This window comes from Copadichromis virginalis, linkage group LG2, assembly GCF_057382275.1.
Source record: "Copadichromis virginalis isolate Kocher_CV1m ecotype Utaka linkage group LG2, C_Virginalis_male_GT1.1, whole genome shotgun sequence".
NCBI lineage: Eukaryota > Metazoa > Chordata > Actinopteri > Cichliformes > Cichlidae > Copadichromis > Copadichromis virginalis.
This window is the reverse complement of record NC_140619.1, coordinates 29295015-29320352: the sequence shown is the minus strand read 5'-3', so window position 1 is coordinate 29320352 and position 25338 is coordinate 29295015. Positions and strand designations below refer to the sequence as shown.

Sequence of the window (25338 nt, the reverse complement as noted above, 5' to 3'; positions counted from 1 at the left end):
TCCCATTATTTACCTGACATAAACTGTCTGCCTCTAGGTTGCAACCAAGCAGCACTACACTGACTGAGCTTCTGCAGAAAGAGTAATTAATACCATCATCTAATTATGCACGATGCTTTATTGGATCAGCCTGAGGGGCTCAGCGAAAGAAAGCCTCTACTGTAACTGGTGGTTAGGCTACTGATTGTTAGGATTGTTTGGGGTATTTTATTGAGGGACAGTAGATCTGTTCCAAACTAGCAAGTAGCACCTTCTCAACTGACAGGGTTACTGTTAGACAGGTGGGAAATCTCTGCTATTGCACGATTAATACTGTCATTTGAAGTTATGTGTAACCTTTAAGCAGCTGTACAGGCTTAACTCCAAGAGCAATCCAGGCCGATTATTTTACCTCTGTAAAAATCTGTTTTCCTCTATATGTTTTTCTGTTCCACAAAGAAAAATCAGCTGTGTGTACTGAGAGTCCCACAAGTAACTGTCTGTTAAGTCAGTTAAGAACTAGGATGTATTATTTATTTATTGGTTGATCTTTGGTGTAATTCTTTTTTTCACAATTATTCCATTTTTTAACACCTGCTCAGGATCACTGTAGCCTCCTCAAAACACACACCTAGACGATCATCCACAACAGCAAAAGCGCTGAAAGGTGAAATGAATAACTTGTGCCATAAGTGCAGCGTGAAGCTGGAATATGGGGGAAAAAAAGCCCAGGCATGCACAGCTTGAGGAAAATGACAAAGAGCCCAGACTCCAAACTCCCCAGATCCCAATTTGATCGAGCATCTGCGGGAAGCCGTCCCACAAGACCCAAAGGATCTGCTGCCAACATCCCAGTGCAGGACACCACAGCACACCCCAAAATCCATGCCCTTGAGGTTAGAAGCTGTTTGACCGCATTGAGGAGGACATATATTAGTCAGATGATCATATTTTAAAACTAATGATGTCATGGAGGAACGGTCAATTATAATTACGCTGATTGTTTTGCACTTCAATCTGATGTGTTTTGCAGTATTTGGAACTAAGTAAACAGTGTTTTGCATCTTTGGAACTCTTTGATCGCTTTTTGTTGCTTTGAAAATCTTGGCACAAGAATAAAAATGAATAGAAACTAAAGACTATAAATAAATCTGCTGCCTTAAAAAAATTTTTTAAAAAAAGCTTATTTTGCGACTCAGCAGATTAAATTAATTGATTTTGATGTTATTTTAAAGATTTATTTATTTACCTCTCCTTAATGTTATTCTTAAAAGGGAAAAAAAGGAATTTGAAATAAAAATGGTTTGCCTCGTTTCTGTAGTTCACGTCATGCATCTTATTTCTGTTTACAACAGTTGAAGATTAGTGGTCAACGAGGGTAAATGATGTGCTAAATGAGGGCAATGCAGGTTATGGCTATAAGGCTTCTCTTTTCTCTCTTTTCTTTTTTCTTCTTCTTCTTTTTTTCGCTGGCTGTAAATTGGACCCTTGGGCCCTGCAAAACTCAGTGCATTTCTACCAGCACACCACGCGGGGCGCTGCTGCGTACTGAAAACAAGAAAGCTTAACGGAATATTCAAAGTTTACAAAGAGGTTCGCAGCTCGTCGGAGTGCGGTGGAGTGCAGGGTTTAACAGCAGTTATGGTCCCGGAAAGGGTGTCTAAGTGTAAAAAATAAAAAATAAGAATCAATGCTTCGGGTTTGTGACATGCGCTTGATGTACCATGAAGCGCATTTCTTTCTTTCTTTTCTTTCTTTTCTTTTCTTTAAAAAAAAAAAAAGAAGCTGTCTGTCGGTCCATCAGTGCAGCCGCAGCACAGCCACCGCTCTCACATATCCTCACTTATCACACAGAGGAGACACTCCCGGCGGCCGGTCTCTGTGTGTGCGTGTGTGTGTAGTTTCAGAGAGTTGTCAGAGGTAAGAGAAATAGAAAAAAGTGGGAGCACGCAGAATTCAAGAGAGAAGTTGGGAGAAAGAAGGAGAGACAGAGCGGAAAGAGAAGAGTTGAGTGAGAGAGGGCGCGAAGAAGAGTGAGCGAGCGAGAGTGAGAGACCTCGACGGAGAGGAGGAGGAGAGAGAGAGAAAGAGAGAGAGAGAGGGGAGGAGAGCTCCGTCTCTCCCGGTGCACTTGGCAGTCTAGTTGCGGGCTGCTGTGCTGTTGCTGTCGTGGCGTGGCTGGTCGCGCCAGGCGGGGAACTTCACCACACTGGAGCCCGGAGTCCCACTCTCTCACCTGCGCAGTTCGGAGCTGCCATGGGTTTCTCAACAGGATATACTGTCCTAATTATTCTACCGGCCTTTCTGCTGCACACCAGCGGCCTTTACATCGCCAGTAGCGTTGGTGAGTGGAGTCCACTTGAGCGTGGTCAGTGTTTACGTTGTTCTTCTTATCTGATCATATCTTATCAGCTGGGCTGCGCGGGGGCTCTCGCGCGCTCACTGGAAGTGTGGAAGCTCATCGTAGCGGGGAGGCACTGTCCTGCTTCTTGCTTGTGTTTCATTTTTGCCACGCTTTTGCAGTTTTGTTGCAAATGATATTGTGGTGCGCATTTGCAACTTCTGTAGCCCGTGTCCTGCTGTGGTGCTTAAAGGGACTTTCCGAAGGTCCCTCAGCGGTGCAAGCAGTGTTGTGATTTGCCCCCCCTGTCCAGGGTATAATTTTATCTGGGGTGTAAGAGGGCATCTGATGCACCGGTTTACTGTCGGATTTCGCAGGGAAGTAGCCTAACATTATCCGATTCGGCCGCTGTCGCATCTATCGATCTGTCACAGGACGCTGGAGTCGGATGTCAGCCTATTGATCACACTATTATCAAATCATTCCTCCAACATGGAGGATGAAGAAATGTTTACACTGTGTGTTTGGCTTTTATCGGTTTGCAAACTTTATGAATTAGATGTTATAGGTGGATACTTAAATATTAAAATAAAGAAAGAAAGAAGTGGATCTGCATCCGGGGACCATATACAAGGTGACAGCAACATACTGTTTGACTGTGTAATGGCATTGACACCATAAAGTGGCCTTGGCTCAGTGTGTGCAGGCTATGTGTTAGTGTATGAGCGCTGCGAGGTTGCACCTGTAACGTCAGTGTCACATGTCACTAAAAGAGAAAGAGCTTTCTAATCTTAGAAATCGTCATTTGATATCAGTTAAAAACGTGTGTCTTATACTTATCTGTACGAACAGTTTAAATATAATCACTTAATCATAGATATTGATGATCATGAGAACAGTGGTTACAGATGCATTTCAGTTCATATTGATAAGAAGCGGCTGAGGGGGGGATCTGAGCCACTGGATCAGTTTTGTTGTTGTTGTTTTTAATAGAGGTTTTCTGTTTATTCTCGGTTTGAGCAGGTTGTGGGTGATATAACAGCGTGATAAAGCAGCAATTAGCACCTTGATCTTGTACTGACTTTCCCGTTGATGGTGGAAGGGCAACAGAAGGTGTCAGGAGCGCAGCGTGCACTGCTGAGGCTGCCGTTTCCAAACGCAAACTGCCGAGCACGGGGGTCGCCTCTAGGTTCATGGGTGGGGCTGTGTGTGTGTGTGTGTGTGTGTGTGTGTGTGTGTGTGTGTGTGTGTGTGAAAGGTTACTGATTTCACTTTTTATTTATCACTGTGCTACCCTTACCGCAGCTTGGAATAAGGAATAAATAATTCCTTGCCAAACTTGACATTTTCCTAATCCCTTTTTTCCTCCCCCCACCTCTTTTTTTCCATTCCCATGACTCCTGATTTTCCCCACTATTTATCCCCCATTATTCACCCATGACGTACCCTCCTCTTTGTGCTGTTTTTTTAAATTTTCTACTTCTCCCTCTTGACTGCCTCCCACATTTGTGCATTTTACCATCTTTCACCTTCTCTTGTCTCATTCCCTTCCTCCCTCCCACCCAACTTACCTGTCCTTTTCCTAGACTCCCTGCAGCACATCCTGGGGGAGTATGGACTGGTTAGGCCGATCAGTGTGGACGCAGAGGGCCGCTTCTTGTCACACGCCGTCTCGGCTGGCAGCATGGCAGGAGGGCAGTCCCGTAGGCGCCGGAGGAGGGAGGTAGGAGAAGGCAATGATGAGTGGGAAGGACCAAGAGGAGCTGTGCCCCCTCAGGAGAGGCTTTACTACAACGTCACCATCTTCGGCCGGGAGTTCCACTTACGTCTGCGCCACAATGCCAGGCTGGTTGCACCCGGAGCCAAGATGGAGTGGCATGATGACAACGACAGCATCCGGTACTCTGAGCCATTGCACGATGAATGCTTGTATGTGGGTGACATCACAGACAGGCCAGGAGCCACTGTGGCGATCAGCAATTGTGATGGCCTGGTAAGTGTGTGACCTGTGCTCTTCTCTCGTGACTGAAAAGTTGTCTGTGGACAAAATGACACAAGGAGACACAAGGGAATGGATAGAGCTGATCATAAAAGATTTGATCCTCACAAGCACTCGTGGGGTCAACCATCCTGCTCTGCCTGGTGTCCTCTAAACAAGCTTCAACACTAGGTCTGCCCTGAGAAAAGCCTGAGTCATGTTTTCATCCCTCTGTCCTCTTGCCTCTTTTAGTTTAGTCATGCAAAGAGGAAAAGGAGGGATTACTGATGTTTCAAAGATAACCTCTTTATTTATCACTACTTCAGCTATTAAAATAGCATTTAGCAGGCTTGTAATACATAGATACAGAAGGTGTGGACAAGTCGCTAACACTACAACAGCATTCAAATTTAAATAGCCACCACAAAATATTTTGGTTGCACAACAGTTGCTCAAAGAGCTCAAATTGTAAATGCTTTTAATAGAGCTGATGATGAATAGAGAAAAAAGAAAGGAGACGGCAAACAGTTGGTGAATGGCTGTCAGTAAGGGAGAGAAGTGAGATATAGACGGTGTGAAAACTGTGCACAGGAACCGAAATGAGACGACGCAGAAAGATGGAGACCGGTGCTCGGGGAAGAGGTGGAATGGACAAGTGTGAAAGATATGCCTCGGGGCGGAAGAAAATAGGCAAGCAAATATGAGGAAATATGCACATGGGGGTTTGCAACCCACAGGCACTGATGAGATTTGGGGAGGAGTTTTCCTCATTAGAAAAAAGGGTTTGTTAGTCAGCCAGATCTGCCCCCCGCTGGAGCTGAGCAACAGCAACTGGATCCGTTTAGGGTTGGGGACACTAGGGACTGAGCGAGCAACTGAGAGAGCAGGCAAGGTGCCAGGACAGCATAGGCCTGACATGCCCACTTAGCTTGACACCAGCCAGTGGCAACTCACTGCTGTTGCTGCTTGCTCCAGACTGTCATTTCAGAGCCTTTTGGCAATTTCTAATAAAGATTACTGTCGCAGTGTAGCTGGTTACACATAACAGATCAGCCAGTGCTGATCATTGGTTTGTTGAGCGCACTGCTTTCTTTTATTTAAACATGCTACTTGTGTGCATGGATTTTGATTTTTTTTTTTGATATAATCTTGATCTGTCCATAGTAAGAAATGGGGAACAAAATCCCATGTTATCCACATTCAGGATGTGATAGTCAACTAGACCATGGCAGGTCCGTCTAGTGCAATTTATGGTCCCACAAATGTGTCTGTTTGCATACGTGTCTCTGTGTGGACATGGAGATGGGTTTCTGCAAACGTACTTCCTTGTAGTCCTTCAAAATACCAGTTGCATGTTGCTGGGCATGGATAACCTATGTGTTGGTGGAATGCTGAGTGGTTAAAAAGTGGAGCAGAAAAGTGAAGGGAGTGATGAAAAAATCAAAAATACAGCATGAAAAGCACAGAGAGTGGCTGCGGTGGACACTTTTAAGTGTTTTGAACACTCGGTTTCAGATCTTTGCATGTTATAACGTCGCTCTTCTTCGCGGCTGGTGAACAGACCAAGAGTGGACCACAAACTGGTTGTACCACATACTTGTGACACTGCCCACATTGACAGAAAACACTCTCTGCAGGTATAGGTGGACTGCCTTTGCGCTACACCTGCATAAAACAAGCATCTCTCACTCACTTTGTCTGAAGTGAAGTTAGAGGAAAGGAAAGGAAAAAGGCGACATCTGTACTAACAGTGCTGTTGTTTGGGCTCTTTGCAGTGTTCGATGTAAAATAGGATCAGCTGTATGGTGTATCAGGATAAACCGGGATATAATCAAGCAGCTAAAGGGGCATGTAACCATATTCTGTACCAACGTGTGGCTGCTAACATGAGATAAACCACAGCTACTGCTGCTAGCACTGCTATAGTGAGTTAGCACGTTTCAGTAACATTTTAAACATGATCTGATTCACGAGGAACATCTTTAATCGTATATATATATCTATATATCCTAAATACAAACTACACAGGTTCCTTTAGTGTGCAACTACCTCCATTTAAAGTTTGCTCAGTCTGACAGTTTTCTGTCTTTTAGACTAGTCAACTAGTCACATTTTTTTCTGTTGTTTAAACGACTAATAAATTAGTCACTAGAAAAATCCCTAATCTGCATGGATGAATTCCTGAACACTCCACTGGTATTATAAACAGTAGTAACTCACAGGGACGTCATCATACCAGAAATTTAGTCGTTGGTACAGATACCAGAAGAAGTGGTGGCAGACTGCTTATTCGACAGCTTAACGTTACATTTTGTTAACAGGACACAGACAGAAATGCTGGGATTGTTGCTGAGTAGCCCGCTAACGTTAAACCAACCTTATTTCATTACATTAGTTTAAGCCATTATATCTAATTATCCTGCATGAACATCTTTTCTAATGTCTATTTCAGGGTAACAATGCAAAATACTTACATAGCTGACTCTTACTGCCTTTTCTTGCCAGTGAATCCGGGCATCAGCACTAGTCACCATCTTCCTCATGTAGTTTCTGCTGTGCCATGTGTACTTTTTCCTGTGCTTGTGGGCATCCTTCTTCTTCTTCAGCATGTAAGGAAAGACTAGAGCATTTGTGTGCTGCCCCTCACGTCTGTGTGGACCTTTTAGGTATTAAACCAGCCCAAGAACTTTCTCTTATCATAATCAAGTGATATGAGAGACTCAGCATAATCATAAATAAGTTGAATAATATTTTTTGTCACCAAAAGTGGATATTATATTGCAGTATTTCATACGCATTGTCTGTGATATGTTCAGTATCCACATATCTGTCTGTCAGTCTCCTCACTAAAAAATAATATCCGTCCACTTTTATGTCCTGTTGCTTTTCAGTTACACATTAACTCAAGAATGTAAGCAGTATACATAAAATATAAAACATACATAGATTTGAAATGCACTAAAATATATTTTAGCCCTCAAGTAATGACACAAAGTGTTTTGGAGTATAAAACTAAATGAAAAGACTTCTCAAGACAGGCTTAAGAATCGTTTAAAAATCGTATCTTCTTTTGCAGTATTGATGTCAGCGTTGTAGGTAACACGTGAAAGAGTCAAAAGAAAAAGAGAAGAAAAAGCCTTTTTAATAATCACGTGAGGCTGTCTGCTTAGATTTAATTTGTTTCTCTCTGCCCTTGAACAACTCACATCATTACTAATCAATTCTTACAACCTATCTCCCATGCCAAGAAATACAGCCAAGTTCTGCCTAGCTGTGCCCACATCCGTCTTTTTTAAAGCCAGAAGAGCCGCGCAGGACATCTTTGCCCAGCTATTTCATTGTTCTTGACAATGACAATAAATAAATAGATACCAAATACCAAATAATACCTCCGCTTTCTTTTTTTATTGACCCAGACACCTGGTTAGAGTGTCTTCTGCCCTCTGTTGTCATTCACAACCAAGAACCTTTAGCTGGCTATGACCCAGGAGTGTGGTAAGGGAAGAGCGATTACAAAAAGGAAAAGGTAGTGTTTAAATGAAAAAATACAACTTAAACCAAAGCTAACAATAATAATAATAATAACCTCTTAAATTCTTTTAAAGGCAAAAATGGGGCAGAATACCATAGATGGTGAGAACTGAGCAGTGTGTGTGTGTGTGCATGCATGCATTTGTCATTCTAAATGAAATTTAAATACAACTATGGTGCTGTAAAAACATCAAGCTTCATTTCTTTGCACAATGCTCTTTTAACTTTGAAATTCTCAAATATATATATATATATATATTTATTTATTTTTTCATGTAAAAAAAAAAAAGCAAAAGGTTTATAAAATAATTCCCTTCATAATTGTTGTGGTTTCAGGGTCATGCTTTTGTGTATGCTGGCTATGTAAGCGCCAGGTTATTGGTTTACCTGTTTGACTTTGAAAATGTTGTGTCTTCAAATATAATCCCTGTTAGAGGAGGAAAATCTGACAATTCAGAGAATCACAGTCTTGATTTTATCTGATTAACGTATGCAGCAGCATGAGTGGAAAACCCTCCGACTGCAGCCATGTCAGAAAGGCTTTATTCGGTATTTGAGTTTGGAGGTTCAGAAGAATTGTTCCAGGATTTTTTTTGGCTGTGCTGTTGCAAAGATAGAGGGACATATTGGGGACTGCTGCTTACTTTACATTTCAAATTTGAAGGCGAGGTGGTGCCGTGGTTGGCACTCGGAGCAGGAGGTGCATCTTCTCTCTCTGCCTATGCGGGTTTTCTCCGGGTGCTCTGGTTGCCTCAATGAGGTTAGCTGGCAATTCTAAATTGGCTGTAGTTGTGAATGGTGTGTCTATGCTTTCATAGTAGCTTTGTGATTGTCTGGCAATCTGTCCAGTGTTAGCACAGCTGGGATAGGCTTCAGCCCGCTCCGCTTTATTTGGATAAGTGGTTAAGAAAGTGCTAAATGGATATTTAAGATTTTGTCATCATTATTTAACAAAAAACAAAACTCTCTCACTCTGAGCTTACGGTTCAGCTTTGACCTTAATAGGAAGAAACACTTGCTTAGATAAAAGCGGTTTTATGAAAAACTGTACAACAAAAATCTGGAGTTTTCTGAGACACAAATGAACTGTGAGAAACTGGAACTCCATATAGAGACATGTTAATGTCTATGTGTATGTGTGAGAGTGATTGGCCATACTTGTGGCTTTCCTGCCGTGTTTGTGACTGTGTTGGCCTGATTGTGGAAGGTCAAGGGTCAGAGGACCTCCTTTTCCCCTGCAGTTATAGGACATCGAGGATTACAAAATTATCCATTAAAACGTTCTCACCTTGAGATTCTGAGGACTGACACAGGGTAGCTTTGTAAACTGTCAGCCAGAGATGCAGTAATTTCCACTTGGGAGGCTTGTACATCATATAAATTAATTTTTCTTTCCTAGTAATGCTTTTCTTTAAGTTTTTATAAAATTCTGCTTTCGATGAGCTCCGCTTATGAGACCAAATAATCAGAGCGAGCGCTCTATGCACACTATTAAGTTTGAAGTGGCCCTGTCTTTCAAGTGGCCACACAGGCTGAAATGGTCAAGGATTACACTGCAGCAGTTCATTCTAAACTTTAAAGTTTGGCACACATAAATGCGAACACACAACAACTAAAGAGAAAGCTTGTAAAGACAAGAAGAATCTTATAAAAAGAAGGGAGAGAGAAAAAAAGATTATGGACAGACAGGAGATGATGGAGTAAAATGACTGAAAGTGTGAAATATCCACATACCCCACCTGGAATATCGACATATTCCATCAGAAATATGTCAGTATTCCCGGTGGAATATTTAGACAGCCGTTTACAGGTAGAGCTCCAACCGTAATGTCAAGACTGTGCAGCAAATCGTGTCACAAAGCAGATAATGCTTGAATAATGTTTAAACTGTGGTAGATTGAGAGATGAATGCTTTGTCCTACTAGCAGACAAATATAATCTGCAACTGCAGCGTGGCAAATGCAGATATTTATCTCCAGTTTGAGGCTTTCTGATTCAGGTAATCAGCATGTTGTGACAAATGGGGTGTCAGCTATAGTCTACTGTGGGAACAGAGGGTCTGGGTAGGCCAAAAATCTGGGAGTATGAGAAGCGATCCTAAAGGCTTTAACAGAGGAAGTGAGTTACCTGTCATCTTGGCTTTTTCTCCTAAAATCAAGGTGGATACACACCTGGATAACAGAACCCACATTTCCACAGATAGGATATATGTTGCATACCTTGTCGGTCCTCATAAACACAACAGAAAACACACCTTTGCAATTCAGTCAAATGCTCAAGCAAATGGTAAAATGAAAAAAAAATTTTTTTAATCTGAACCATCTTTACCTCTTTGCATGACAAAAACTACTGCACACATTTCTCTTATTGTCTCCACCCCTCACTTCTCTCTCTGTCTCGTGTTTTTTGGCCAGCAGCGGTAGCAGCAAACAGGAGAGCCCTCCTAATGAAGGTATTAAAAGAGTCAGGGAAATGACAGAGAAAGAGAAAGAAAAAGAATGTGGCTCCCCAACACCCACAGATTCAGAGCTCCGGCAAAAAGGAAGGAGACAGTAAGAGGCAGTGTTCCTTTAGTGAGCGGGCTTTGTCTGTTTTTAGCAGCAGCTCTGCTCCTAAGTGTTGATCGCACAAGTGGTGTTGGGGGTTAAGGGCAGTGCCCGCTGTTTGTGTTAACAGCAAGCTCAAGATCTTACTAACTAGAAGATATTTTATGTGTAGTATTTTCATAAAGTGGCTATAATTATATTAGCAGATAATTAGTCCTGAAGGCGTAGCCCTTTCTAGATTCTAATGTGCCGTATTTATGCGTGGCTGTGTGCCGCAGTCTGTTCATGTGTGTTATTAGTACACAGCAGGAATGCCGGAAGGCGGCAGTGTTATTTTGGTGTTTTCATTGAAAAGACTCAGATATGAACTGCAAGGAGAAATGCCAAAGCACTGACAGGTGTTTTATTTATTTATTTTCTGTGGGTGGATGCTTGGAGTTGGCACATTCCTTGCAAATACTACATACTATGAAAAAATACATCATTGTATTAATTCAATGCAACTGACGTTGTTACTGTTCTACCTTAAGTATTAAAGATGGTAAAGTTTTAGCTTCTAAACACACACACACACACACACACACACATACACACATGCATACAGTATGGGAGTACACACTCACATGCACCCAGCTCTGTGCCAACTGAGGGGTAATCATGTGAGAGAGTGTTGACAGAGGGGCAGGCCTATCACAATAATAGCCCCAGAACTATTAAATGCCAGCGACACAGACACTTGCGCCAGCCATGCCCCTGTAATGCACTCAGTCATTACCTCTGCATTAGAAGTCAATAGAGAAGGAAGCCCTGGGCTGAGCCAACTCATCCATCCATCCAGTCCAGCAGTTAAGCTTGGTCAGGCGTGACAGCTCGCTGGGCCCTACAGCATGTTATTCCACCCCGGGTCACACGATAAGCAGCTCTCAACTGTAATCAGCTCAAATTGAAATGATGACATCAATTACAGCACGGCGCACAGCTGTTATTGACCCCGGCCCTCGCTGGCTGTGTAGACTAAGCTGTGTGTAGAAAGAGAGGGAGAAAAAAAACGAAGCATAGGGGTGAGCCCTGCAGGAACTGCAGGGCTGAAGGGAGGGCTGGGTGTGGAGAGGCCAGACTGCTGAGGCATGGTATGAATGAAGAGACAGAGAGAGAGAGAACTGTGTTCTCAGTATCTGATTGCAGGTTTCCACCCTACAGTGTAGCGCTACTCAAACACACAATTACTCAATCTAGAGCTATTATCAGATCGAGAGAGAAGCAGAGGGAAAGAGAGCTAGAATCAGATGGAGAGGAGGCCCATTCTGAGGAATGCAACACAGAGCAAATGAGTGCTTTTACCAGAGCTGTGATTACTGCCACTCACTCAGTGCACTTAACCAGCCCCCTTGCCGTCCTTTCCCCTCACTCTCTGTCATTCACAGAGCGCTGGCTGCCTCGGAGCTCTAGGTTTGTTCGAGTGGTTGAAATAACAGGATTCACCGAGGAAAATAACGCAGTGGAACCCCAGGTGATTTTTAAGGGAATCACCTCTGTGATGTCATGATTACAGAGAGTTATTTTTATATGCCGAAACCTGGTAAAATAAGCTCAAATGACGTGGCAGTGGGGATGAAATAAGGCACTTCGTTGGAGACATTTTAAGAGAGAGACGAGGCACTCAGTGAATCCCGAGTGGAAATCTATGGGAGAATTTTTTTAAGGGTAAAGTTTAGCTGCCATAACTCAACAGCCGAAGCAGAACTGTTCCACTGATTCACAAGGTAGATGTTCACAGACCCAAAACAGGAGTTATCATAATAAAAATCACAAGTGTATCCATAATATATATTATCATAGCATAAGTTCATTAGTTGCTCTGGTGAAACCTGTTTTCTAACTTTTATTATCATATTGTTCTGCAAACTCTATACATAGAGTTTTGTGTCTCTGAAAAATTTGCTGTGCTATTCCCTCTTTGAAGCAATACAACATGATCTGGACTTTGCATTAGTGAGTTTGCCAGTTAGAAATTGCCTCAGACATTTGTGTTCTCACATGTGCCGCCGCCAGGTAAGTCCAGGTGAAGTTCAGGGCTGCAGTGCAAGAGTGAAGCCTCCTGGAGCCAGAACCAATATGGCTAATGGTATTGGGATTTCCTGTTTCCATTATGTGCCCTGGGCTGGCGACCTGTCCAGGGTGACCGCTTCTCTCACCTTATGACAGCTGGGATAGGCTGTCAGCAATCAGGCATGTCATTTCAGGCAGTGACAATGATCCAGAGTTGTACCACTTGACTGGACAAAGAGCATTTCAGGATCAAGATAAACAAATTAAGCCTGTCACGCCCAGTTTCTTACAACGAGGAGAAAAATGCAGGGATAAAACTAAATTGAATTCTGACCATCAAGTTAAGACGAGCTAAGTGAAAGCACAATAAAAATGAATAATAAAAAATGCAATTCAGAAGAAATGAGCATTTTTGGAAATGTTTTCTTGCCTGCTGGACAGCCACCATCAGCTTGACAGACATTCAGTTAGCCAGCCAGCCCCACAGGCTGCAGGAAGCTGATCGATGTTGGCCACATCGGCAGTTCTGTAGGTCCCAGCAGCCTCCGAGGAGGATCTTGGAAACAGGACGAGACATCCTTTGCTTGTTTCAGCATCTTAACAAGCCTTCTGCCTGCCTCCCCTGATTGACCTGACCCAAGTCTCCAGCGGCCACACTGTTTTACCTCCCAGCCACCACACAGGTGGCTTTGTAGTCTTAAAGCTTCCACTTGTCTGGAAGTTTTCCCCACATAATCCTCACAAACAAAACACAACATGAGAGAGAGGGAGAGAGCGAGCGAGAAAGAGACAGACAGGAGGGAGTGTGGGGGAGGGAGGAAAATGAGAGTAACTCGGGGGTGGGGGGGAAGCACAGCTCAACAGAATCTTAATGTGCGCAAACCTGAACAAGAACAACAGCGACGACATAACCATCACCACCTGCTCAGTGCTCTGAAAGAAGGAATAGAGAACGGGGCTGTCTTAATTAACTTGAAGAATTGTGGCTTTTTATTGTTTCGACTAATCCGAGGTCACTTACTTGCATCCAGAAGCTCACACACTCTGACCGAGCATAGATAATATATGTTTACAGTTCCTGTCCGTGCGTGTGCGTTTTCTGCCAGCCTGCTTGTATTAGTTGGATTGTGCCTTCTCATTTTGGTTTTCAGTTTGCATGTTCCTTAACGAAACAGATCTTGTCTATCTGTCTGCATCTCTGTCGGCATACAGTATCTACAGTTCAAAAAACATTTTGCTTGGTGCAGCAGGCAGCTAAGCGGCAAGAATCGCACCTCAAAACAGAAACTCACACCCTCCTCATCTTACTAAGGCTTTCTGTTTTTGTTTTCTGCAAGAGAAAAATAATCACTTTTTCTCTCCCAGCATGTTAGGTTTGGGGTTTTTTGCCAGTGTATGAGGATCTCGGGAATTGTTACAGTACCAGCATATGTAATATATTATATAATAATATATTGTATTCTAATAACTGACTCTGTGGGGGCTGGAGTGGAGCAGCAAAAACAAAGAAACACATCTAGTGCTTTGATCACTGTGACTGATCATCTGCCAACATGTACAGGGAAAGCTTTGGATACTGCCTTACAATTATGTAATCTGTTTGCCAAGATGTAATGGAGACTTTGAGATGACCTTGACCATGTAAAGCACTGTGTGAGATTTGGCAACTGCATTGTTAGGCTGAATGCATCCTCTGAATCAGGGACAGGGTCATGCACCTTATCAACAGCTGCTGTAGGTTTTAATAGGATTAAAAAGAAGTTTAAACAACATCTGAGATGGAATAACAACAAAAGCGTCATCATCATTATTATTATTGTTATTATTATTATTATTATCAATACAGATAATACAGAGCAAGGCAGAGAATGTGAGAGAAAAGCAATACTTTGTCATTACTCATGAGTATTATTCGAGCTTAAACAAGTAAGTTCATGGCTAAAAACAAAATTAAAAAATTACCAAGGAAAGAAAAGTCAAACGTACTCTCATATTTAACATTTCCAAGAAAAATAATATAAATGATTCAGTGAAATTAAACCCACTAATTCAAACAGGGAATGACAAATGGAGTCACTGTTGATGAGGTTGAGTGCATTTTTTATGGATTGTGTATCAAGCAAAATCCTTCCACCCATTCATTGTTTTCTTTCTTCTCATAAGTTTCTGACTCTAATCTCAGAAAAATTCTCCCCCAACGCCCTATTGTTTATTTTTATTTACTATTATTATTATTATTATTATTAGTTTATTTTTTTTACTTGCATTATATTATAAAACTGCCACATCTCAAAGGTGCTCTGTTGGATTGAGATCTGGAAGCTGTGAAGGCCATGTGAGTTCAGTGAACTCACTGTCATGTTTAAGAAACCAATTAGAGTGAATCTTAGCTTTGTGACATGATGTGTTATCTTGTTAGATAACACATCATGTAAACAATGCTAAGTTGGTACAATGAGGCCCAGAGTGGGCCAATAAAATATCCCTCCACACCATTACACCACCACTAGCACCCCGAAGCACTGACATAAGGCAGAGTCTGTTGTCCGGTTTTGGCAAGTCCATGAGAAATGTAACCTCAGTTTCCTGTTTCTAGCTGACAGGAGTGGCACCCAGCGTGGTGCTCTGCTGCTGTAGGCCATCTACTTCAAGGTTCAACATGAAGAGATAAGAGATGCTCTTCTCAAACACACAAACCTTGACTGCAATGAGTGGTTATTTGAGTCACGCTCTTTGACTCAAAGAATTCTGATGTTTGGCATAAGCTGAGGATGAAGATCTTGGCCAAAATCTGATGTGCTTTTTTTTCTGGATTTTTGGTTGGTGCTCCCCATTAAAATTAGACTGCCATAAAAGATAGTGATTGATCATTTCTTTGTAAGCGCAAGCTTACAAATTCTGCAGGAGATCAAAGAATTATTTACTGAACTGTATATGCCACTGACACATTAATAATAGTATATGATTATGCATAGAGGAAGCCCCCCATTAAGAATATAGGGCTGGAATCCAAAATCAAGGATATTACTTGGGTAAATGACGTGCAGAAAGGTGTCCTGAGAAGTAGGTCCTGGATGAAAAGGAGGTGCAAGAAGATGTTCATAACTGAGGCTCTAAAAAAAGAAAGATTTGCAGCTCTGGCCACTTGGCTAAAGTGATAGACCAGAGAAGCAGAGGCCAAAAGAGTAAATTGCCTGTTTTCCGATCATCCATCGCTCAGCTACAAGGGAAAAATAGCACAAGAACAGACGTACCCAGAGCTGAAACCAGGCATTACTAGAAAAACATCTGACAGAAAGATGCATCACACAGAGCAGACCACAGCAACCTCCTAGAGCAAGAGCCAGTCAACATCACAAAGCCAGACATCCAACAATAAATCTTTGAAGAGCTGGACAGCACCTGACAAGCTCCACACCTACTGGCTAAAGAATCTTAAAGAAGCACTCCATGATTACCTGGCAGCACAAATAACAGGGCTGCTAACAGTAGGTAGTTATCTATACTGGCTAACACAGAGTAGAACAATCTTGATCCAGGGTACGACACCATCAAACTACTGGCCAATTATCTGCCTCTCCACAAGATGGAAGTTCCCCTCAGCAATTGCAGCAACCAAGCTGAGTAGACATGAGTCAAGACATAGGCATAGCTCAGAAAGGCATGGGGTCTAAAGTGCCAGAAGGCCAAACCACAAGGTCCTGGTCGATAAAGCATATGCAAGGACTTTAAAACCAGGCAGTCCACCTGAGCACCGCCTAGACTGACCTCAAGAACGCCTACAACTGAATGCCTCACACATGAATATTGGAGTCCTTGGCACTGTACAAGGTTAATAGTGCACTAATAATATTTATCAGAAACTCAGTGGGACATCACTAGAGGACAATTACAAGGCAAGTGCACAAGTTGCCATCAAGTATGGAATATACCAACGTGATGCACTGTCCCTGATATTTAGGCCTCAGCCTCGTAAGCCCAAATGTGAATATAGATATAGATTCAGGAGTAAAGTGACCATAAGTGGTCTCCTGTACATACAGTAGATAACATCAAGCTATATGCAAAGGAATGATTGAGGCACTAAGTCACTGATCCATCTCACCAGGACTTTGGAATGTGATTTGAACTGGATAAGTGTAGCCTAAGGGTTGCAAAGAGAGAAAATGTAATCTGGACTGAGGGTGTGGAGTTACCAGAAGGCAGAGTAGCAGGTATACAGGAGAGCTTCAAGTATCTGGGTATCCCACAAACAAGTGGGAACCATGCTAAAGATGTACAAAGGTCAGTGGCTGACATCAAGATATCCTGCCAGTGGATAGAAAATGTCGGCCTAAAGGACAGCACAGAGGCTCATTTCATGGCAGAGAAAGAACAGCGCCTAAACACCAAATCCACAGAGGCAGAAGTCTACCAACAACCAACAGGACCCAAATTGCAGACTATGTAACGGGGCCCCAGAGACAGTCCTGCATACAGTAGCAAGATATATGATGCAGACTGGGACCACAAACACTGAAAGGCACAATCAAGTCGCTGGGACAGTGTACACAAACATCTGTGCTGCATACAGACTAGAATTCCCCAATTTATGATGGGAGACACCATCAAAGGGGGCTAAATGTGACAAGCACTGAAGTCCCGTGAGACTTCAAGCTCCAGACAGCCAAGTAGCTACTGGCCAACCAAGCAGACATAGTGGTGAAACCACATCTGTAACTGTGGCAATCCCAGCAGACAGCAACATCAGGAATAAGGAGCACAAGACAACAGAGACGTACCAGGGGCTCAAGGAACAACTGGAGTGAATGTGGAAGTTAACGTCCAAGGTGGTCCCAGTGGTAAAGGAGCATTAGGATCTTTAACCCAAATACTGGAAGACTGGCTTCAGCAGATTCCAGCCACAACATTAGAGGCCTCTGTCCAGAAGAGCACAGTCCTAGAAACAGCTAAGATACAGTGCAGAACCTTCAAACTACCAGGAAAAACTCATGAAGGCTGGATTTAAAATTACACCAAAAAATAACTTCCCTTAATTTTTTTGAGCACTAGATAAAAGAACTGGTTAAACTGCAAGCAGATAGTATATTTTTAAAAACCCTGTCATCATAAATCAATTAAATTCTGCTTTTTTGAAATGTTTACAGCTAGAAAGCTTATATCCCGATCAGTTACTTTAAATTTAAACGATTGTCAGTATATTGAATATGATCATCAGATTAAAACAAATCTGCTCGGCTGAAGTGTCCGTCAACCCCCACACGTCAAGCTCCTTTCATAGCCAGCCCTTACCCCTGGCCTCTGTGGAAAGGGGAAAGAAAATCCCATCAGTGATCAATAAAGAATGAGGTTAAACAATTTCCTAGTCCACCATTTATGTTTGCATTTGTGTAAGTGCTGCACAGGTCTCCTTTACTGCGATGTCGCTATTTATTTTTGAAATGCATGGTGCCATTTAGTCACAAGGTGTATTAACTATATCAAATGGAAATGAAGGAGCAAAAGATAAATGCTAAAATAGCTCTGCTGTCAGACTATGACTATTGGTTTTTTTTATGGCCATATCCAAAACATTCTTTTAGCTACCAACCTATTCCCTCTCTCGCTTTCTCTCTCTCACACACGCACACACGCACACACACACACACACACACACACACACACAGTGAGTGCTCCTTTTTACAGTGCAGTGATTGACAGCATCACTTGGAATACAAAGGGAAATGATTCCTTTCTCACAAGCTAATCCTTCGCCTCTCTCTTTCACACAAGCTGACACTCAACTACAGACACACTGGGGAGAAGGGACTTATTGTCAGGTTGTGCTCTATCTCCACAGTTCATTTCTAATCCTCTTTCTCTCTTTCCATTTCACCCACTCCTACTCACACACAAACCGCCAACCAAACTATACTCTGCAAGCGCTGTCCTGAGACTGGGATCCACCCCACAAATCCCTGTCATGGCCAAATCTGGGAGACTTGCAGCATGCGAAGAGGGGAGGGAAATGGCTGGATGACAGGCAAGCTGGATGAGCAATGAGATACAGCTGAAATAAGACATTTTGGAGAGTTGAGACTAATAGAAGAAGGAGGATAACAGAAGGGGATACCACCCTCCTCACCTCTCCTGTCCTTGCTCAGCAGCAGGGTTTATGCTCTGAGGGCGGGTGTGGCTGCAGCTGACTGTGATGCGATGTGATAGGACCCTCTTCTCTGTCCTTTTTGCTGGCGTGTGACAGCATGAAGCCATCATTCACCCCTGTGTTTTTATTCCCCCAACCTAGCTCTTTATTTATCACCAGCTGAAAAAAGAAAAAGAAAAAAAAAATACATACGAGTATTTGTGAAGTACCCGCTGAGGAAGAATGAATAAGGATTAACATCTATTCAGTTACAAATCCCACGAATAAGATTTGATCAATAAATAGTAAAACAGAGGGCTGCACACACTAGATTTACTGTTCGAGCAAATAGCGGTGCTGCAGATAAAGTGCTTGAGATTACATTTATTCAGTAATTTTGGGAAACATGCTTCCTCATATTTCGGCTGTATTTGCAGTACAGTTCTTCTGTCAGCTGAGTTTTTTTCTGGTCAAGAGTTTGGAATCAATCATAATCGCCATGGAGTTTTCCACTGTGTGTCATATATTTTTGGCCAAATGTAATTTCCTAAAGCCACTCATATTTTTTGTGCCTTTTGTTGTTTGGGCGTGTTGGCTTTGTGCCAACTGAGCCGAACGCTTTCCTGTAGGAGTGAGCTCCGCGGTCAGTTGTCAGATGCACTGGGATCATTTGCAGGTAAAAATGCAGCATGTGTAGACTGTATTTGCGCTGCTTGTTTAGTTGCTGAGCTAATATAAAGTTCGAAGTACCTAGTGAGCTGATCTTTGTGATTTAAAAAGCTAAAATCTGTGCTTTGGAATGAATCCTATTCAAAATTACACTGAAATCCTGCATTTTTTTTTTATATGATCTGGCTCGTTGTAAGTGCTAACATTAAGGTAAATTTTTCATTTTTTTGTATAACAAAGTCTTGGCATAGCTCAAAAAGACTTCTTCTAAACTGCTTAAAGGGTTGAAAATGTTGCACCATAGTTGTAAATTTTGTATTTACTACATGTCTTTGTAAGATAAGCTACTGTGTGTCATTTCCAAGTGTTTTCCACCGTATCGGTCTAGTTAAAGATAAAAAAAAAATAGTCTTTACGAATTAAAGTGGCCAAATTTTTGTGTAGACCTTTAGAAGTTTGACACTGGGGCAGAAAAAGGATGCAAAACAAGTGTGTTTTCATGTTGTCAGTGTTTCAGAGCTTGATGGCGGCTTGGTAAGACTTTTTTTTTTGTTTGTTTTCTTTCCTTTTGCTTTTTCTGTATTTAATATATCAGCACAATTATTGGCAGCTGTGCTCATGTCTTTGAAAGTGCAGTCTCACAGTTAAAAGCGTTAATTCAACTAAATAACCTCTAACTAATCATGTGTGTGAGGATATGCTGAGGTGTTTAGAGCATGACAAAGGCAGGTAAAGGTGTTCAGATAAGGCTGATGTTTTGAACTGAAGCCTGCTTTGTCTGATGCACTTTTCTTTTTCTTGCTGTTTCTCTTTTCTCCCCCGGCCATCCATCATTATCTCTCTTTTGGCCTCTTCACGTCTTCCTCCCTCCCTCCCACTACAGTGTGTAGAGGTCATAGCCCCGGCTGAGCCACAAGCTGTTGTTGCCATACACTGAGTACTCTACCTGCTAATGTTACCAGTGAGCCCAGTTTATCATGTCACTCTCAAGCTCTGCATGAGAAATATAGTACACTGTCAGCTTTAAAGTTGCATTGTTCACTTAAAGACAGTTAGGACAGAAACCTGGTATGACATTCGTCATTTTTGGATAAAGGTGAAAAAACTATTTAGTAAACCCAGAATTTTAAGGCCGGTATCAATAACGGTATTTAGTGAGTTATAAATCCGATATATTAGCCAATTATTTTTCCTTTCAGACATATATAACATAGATTTCAATAACATGTGATATATGTAGTTATTTACACGTCTTTACTATGATAAAATGACTATATAGTTTCAAAATCATCGTGGATTACTCTGTGGTGCAAACAGGTGTTGCAAAGCTCCCTCTGGTGGCCAACCTATGCAACATCAGCATTTATTATATTATTGAAGGGTGTTTCTTATCTCTTCTTTACTTTTTAAATTGGTTTTATCGGCCAAAATAAATCCTGATACTGATATTTTTGGCAAATATGTGCTTCTGCAAATATAATGGTCAGTCTCCATGAATTATTTCCAAGAATATTTTGAAAACAGTGCATTCAAGTGTATTTTCTGTTTTTATTTTAACCGATGTATTGTATCAATCAGATGTATGATTGGCCCCAGATGTTCACATTCTGATGTCCCATATAGCATTTGATCCAGTAAGAATTTGCAGCATTTTGGATTGAATTAAAGGAAGATTCACTAAAGTGATATATTACGATATTCACATTGACATCAGATGGCGCAGAGATCAAAATGCATTGTGGTCTCCACCTGTTTTCTCAACAGATTGTTGATTCTTAAAGCGTTCATGAATGAACAGGCAGGCTTTTCCTCTGCGTTACAGTGGGAAACTTTGCTTGCATTTCTCTGTTTACTTTGAACAAAGGCGCTGCTTCATGCTTCCCTGTGTGCAGGAGGATTTTCAGTGATCGTAAAAGCATTCACAAACTGGCTATAAATGTTATAGTAAATGGTAGTAAAATTGATAAGCAACAGGAAAATATCACTCTTCTTCTAAATGGGTTTTGAGCTTCTGCAGAAAAGCTGGGATCTTTCTTTGTGGAATTTATTCATTTATTCTCATTTCTTCTGAGATGCGACTGGACATGGCTGCTGTCTTTTTTTAGGCAGCTGTTTTCTGAAACTCATCTCTCAGTGTCTAACGGATGAGGGGGCGGGTGAAGCAGGGGTTGGGGGTAATTTGGTTAGAGGAGGTAACTATGAGATATGGCGGAGAGGAAGGCAGCCTTTTTGACACAACCATTCGCTGGTGCTCTGCTGTGATGTATAATGGCAATACGAGGGAGCTTGCAGAGAACAAAAATGGCCCGCATGAACCACACAAACACACAAGAAAATTGCAAACAAACTGAACGTATAGGCTTTCTCCCTACCATGTGAAGTAGCAAGCACGAGCCTGTGTGTGTTCTTAGGATTAAGGTGTCTGTTTGATCTCTGAGAAAGTATTACATGAAAAAGAACGCAGAGGATGTCTCTCAGCAAATTGCATAAAAACCTTTTCCAAAAGGAGCTCAAGTCATTTTTTGCTCTCTTTCAGAATATGATAGCTTTAAGTGTCTTTTGCTGAAGCCCAGACCAGCAGCGCTTAGCTCAAACCAGAAGTGAAAAGGGGCTGATTCCCTCCTAGACAATGCGATTCTATAAAACTGTGGCTGTTGACTCTGCTTCCAGACCCCAGTAATTGCGGGCAATAGAGGAGCGTGGTGCTTCCCCTTTAGATGAAATCTCAGTTTTAGCTCAAATGGGGCAAATTTACTGTGTCTACTGTACCCAGCTGCTCAGGAAAACAGTGTTTCACATGTATGTCAATGCGCCTGTGAAATTGTGTGTGTGTTTTTGTGAGATAGTACACGTTGGAGGGTTTACTGGTGCACAAGCACATATTTATTTGTTTGAAAGTGGTGGGATTCCCCAGTGATTGTCAGTTTGATAGCTTGCCACATCTTTTATTTTGCTGGAGTTTTCTCTGAGGAGATGCTGTATAAATGTTTTTCCTTTTTTCCCCCTTTCTGTATGTGTCAGTGCATGTGTGCTGTTTATAGATTTGGGATTATCTGTTATATTACCCTGAGCCTGTAGAGCAGATTTTGGAATCCTATGTAGATAAGTCAAAGTTTTTTTCCCTTGTAATAGTAAACACTTTAATTTAGAAACTGCAGTTTGTGTTTAGTTCTGTTATCTTTGTCTAATATTTAAATTTCTTTGATGATTTGAAACAAAAAACAATAGGAAATCAGGAAGGGGGCAAACACTTCTTCACACCACATTATATGTGATACAACATATAGTATAATGTATGCGCGCTGAATGTCCTTAGCTCCTTTCCCTTGCTCCTATTGTGTGCTTGCATAGACACTCTTTATGTAGTGGAGGGTGTGACTCTACCTGTTCTTTTACTGAGAAAAATTTACTGAGGAGATTTAGCTGGTAGGCAAGTTTTAATTACTCGATAACATTACGGTGTTTAATAAGGCAATACCTGGAAATAATAACTAAATAATAACTGGAAAAGTTATTATCTAATTAAACACCAGTTTTGTAGGGCAGTGTATTAAAAATTGAGATGTTACTACTAGTACTACGCATAAGAGGGATCTTCATGAATCTTTAGGCTAATATGAAAACACTGTTCTTACTTGTTGTCCTTTCAAAAATCGTATAAATTGAGCAGCACGACCACCATAATCAGGGCTCGTCCACACTCATAATTTGCACGTGTTTTGCCACCAGATATTGTCGTTCATAGCTGAAGATGCAGTCTTTAAAGTCAAGATATGAATGCACAAACTCAGATAAACTATACAATGGCTGCAGTTATTTATCCCCAACAAACTGCAAATATCATAATATGCTTTAAATCAAGGATGTCAAGCTCATTTTACATTGAGGGCCGCATGCATACAGGCCACTTCATACTGCAGTGGGCTGAACCAGCAAAACTCCCGTCTCTGTCAGTTTTAAGATGTTTCACAACACATTTTATCCTATTTAATATAAGAAAAGGAAATTCAATTTTAACAGCACATCTCACTTTTTCTACGCAATAAAGAAACTTTGCTGCAGTAAATGCAAGAAATTGAAATTTTTATAGTAGAAAGTAGATAAAAAAACACCTTTTTTTGTGTTTTAATTGTCATTGTTTATCTATAATTAAATTATTTTTAGTGTTTATCAGTAGGAAACAATCTTCTCCTTCACATTTTCCATCTTGTGGGTCGGTTTGGGGTCTTTGCTGAGCTGATTCTGGCGCCCCGGCCTTGTGTTTGACACCCCTGGTTTAAGCAAATAGATGACACAATGAAGTTTCAGTGTCTCATTAATTCTTGTTGAATATCTTTAGATAGTAACCCCTACAGCAACTTCTGGTTGCTAGTGAAAAATGCAGGTGGGGAACGGTTGCTGGTGGTCACAAGATGAAATATATACAGTACTGCACCAAAAATCTCCTTATGATGGCTTTGGCTGCTAGGAGAATGGTCTGAGCCAGATCAGCCCTACAAAAATGATCTCGCTCTGCCGCTGGTGTCTTCTGTTTTTGTTACTTCACACCACACAAAATATGGAAATAAAGAGAGAGCTCTGAGATTCTGACAGCTCTAAGTGCATGTTAATCTCACCTGCAGGAATTCATATCTATTTATAATTATGATGTGAGTTTAAAAAAAAATAGAGACCATCTTACCATGGGATCACGCCAGCGTCCTTCAGCGTGTACTACATGTAATTACTACTTTATATTTTATAAATACACAGCAAGTAAGGGCGGTATTGTTCGGCGATGCCTCTGTCCATGTCATTGTAGCAAACTGCGCTCCTGGTGAAAACCGCTGTAGAGTCTAACTTCTCTGATGTGGTCTGATCTGAGATCTGTGTTGTTTGTATTTCAGTTTGACTTCTGTTGTTTCACCTTGATTTTTCTGGGGGGATTTTTCACTTGCAACAAATTAATCATTTATACATCACAGTCACAATAAACAGAAACACCAAATCCTCATCAGGCAGGTTGGTATAATAAATCTGACCAAACTGACAAAAACTTAGGACATGTTGCTTGTGTTTATTTAATTTTAGTTAGTTTTGTGAGTCCACACTACTGTTTCTGTTATTGTGTGTCTTTTTCAAGTCTGGTCTTGTCAAACTAAACTTCACAGTTGCAATGCCGTTGCTTTGTTTGGCCTCAGACTGACAAAAGAGACAGACAGTCATATAAACATTTGCCAGAATTTGCCTCTGTCATAGTGCGAGCTCCAGTTGATGTCTCCAGGATCACTTTTTACTAAAATGACAAGTACACACAGATTTATATTCAATTGCGTATAACTGTATACTTAAAATTATACCTTTAAAAAAACCCTCCATTTTTTTTAATATAAATGGACACAAATTTTCTCTCTCTCTCTCTTGCACTGACACAAACGCACACACATGCAAACACACCTCTCCAGGCAAAGAAAGTGAAGCTCGGAGCATGTCTGGGAATATTGTTTCTCAATTTGTGTGTGAGTGCCATGAATGCACGGGTGCTGGCGGAGGCCCTCCTTTGTCATGGAAACACCAATTTTTAATCGCGGGTCCTTGAAGATATCGCATCAGCTAACTAACTCACTGACTAATACATTCACCCCAGTGTAAGTGATGCATGCGAAATGTTTGTCAGATCTGAGCATGCACGCGTTATTATGGATGCAGAGGTGTGCAAAGAGGTGGAATATAACAAGCTGAGGTCCGACGGATCAAACAGCACCTGGGTTCTTAATAACATGTTGCTGTATTAAGATTGCGGCAAAGATGGCAAGCTGAGAACTGTTAAGGGTAAAGTGCTAAGTGAGATTTGGAAAGGAATCAGCTTCTTCTCTGCATAAGGAAAAAGAAAAAAAACAAAACAAAACGAGACTGTGATTGATTCTGGATGGCTCAGCAAACACAAGGTTTGCATATTGGATGCACTTTAGATGTAAGTTATTTTATGTCCAGCCTGTTTTTTTTGTTTAAGACTAAGAACATGAAACGTTAACTATCCAACTTTGAAACCACACAGTTTATAAGGTTTCAAGGAGCATAAAATTGTGTCCTTCATAGTGGCAGTTTTTTTATTTTTTATTTTTTTATTGACACGTACATG

General features: G+C 41.4%; 1 protein-coding gene across 1 annotated transcript in view; it reads left to right on the top strand.

Moving 5' to 3' along the window:
• The first annotated feature begins 1918 nt into the window (after window positions 1-1918).
• Window positions 1919-25338, top strand: part of LOC146717551 (A disintegrin and metalloproteinase with thrombospondin motifs 2-like) — a 142343-nt gene continuing 118923 nt past the window's right edge. The window contains exons 1-2 of the mRNA XM_085477911.1: window positions 1919-2323; window positions 3907-4313. Coding sequence (XP_085334037.1) covers window positions 2236-2323; window positions 3907-4313 — 495 coding nt within the window. The 5' untranslated portion in view covers window positions 1919-2235. The remainder of the gene's footprint in view (window positions 2324-3906; window positions 4314-25338) is intronic.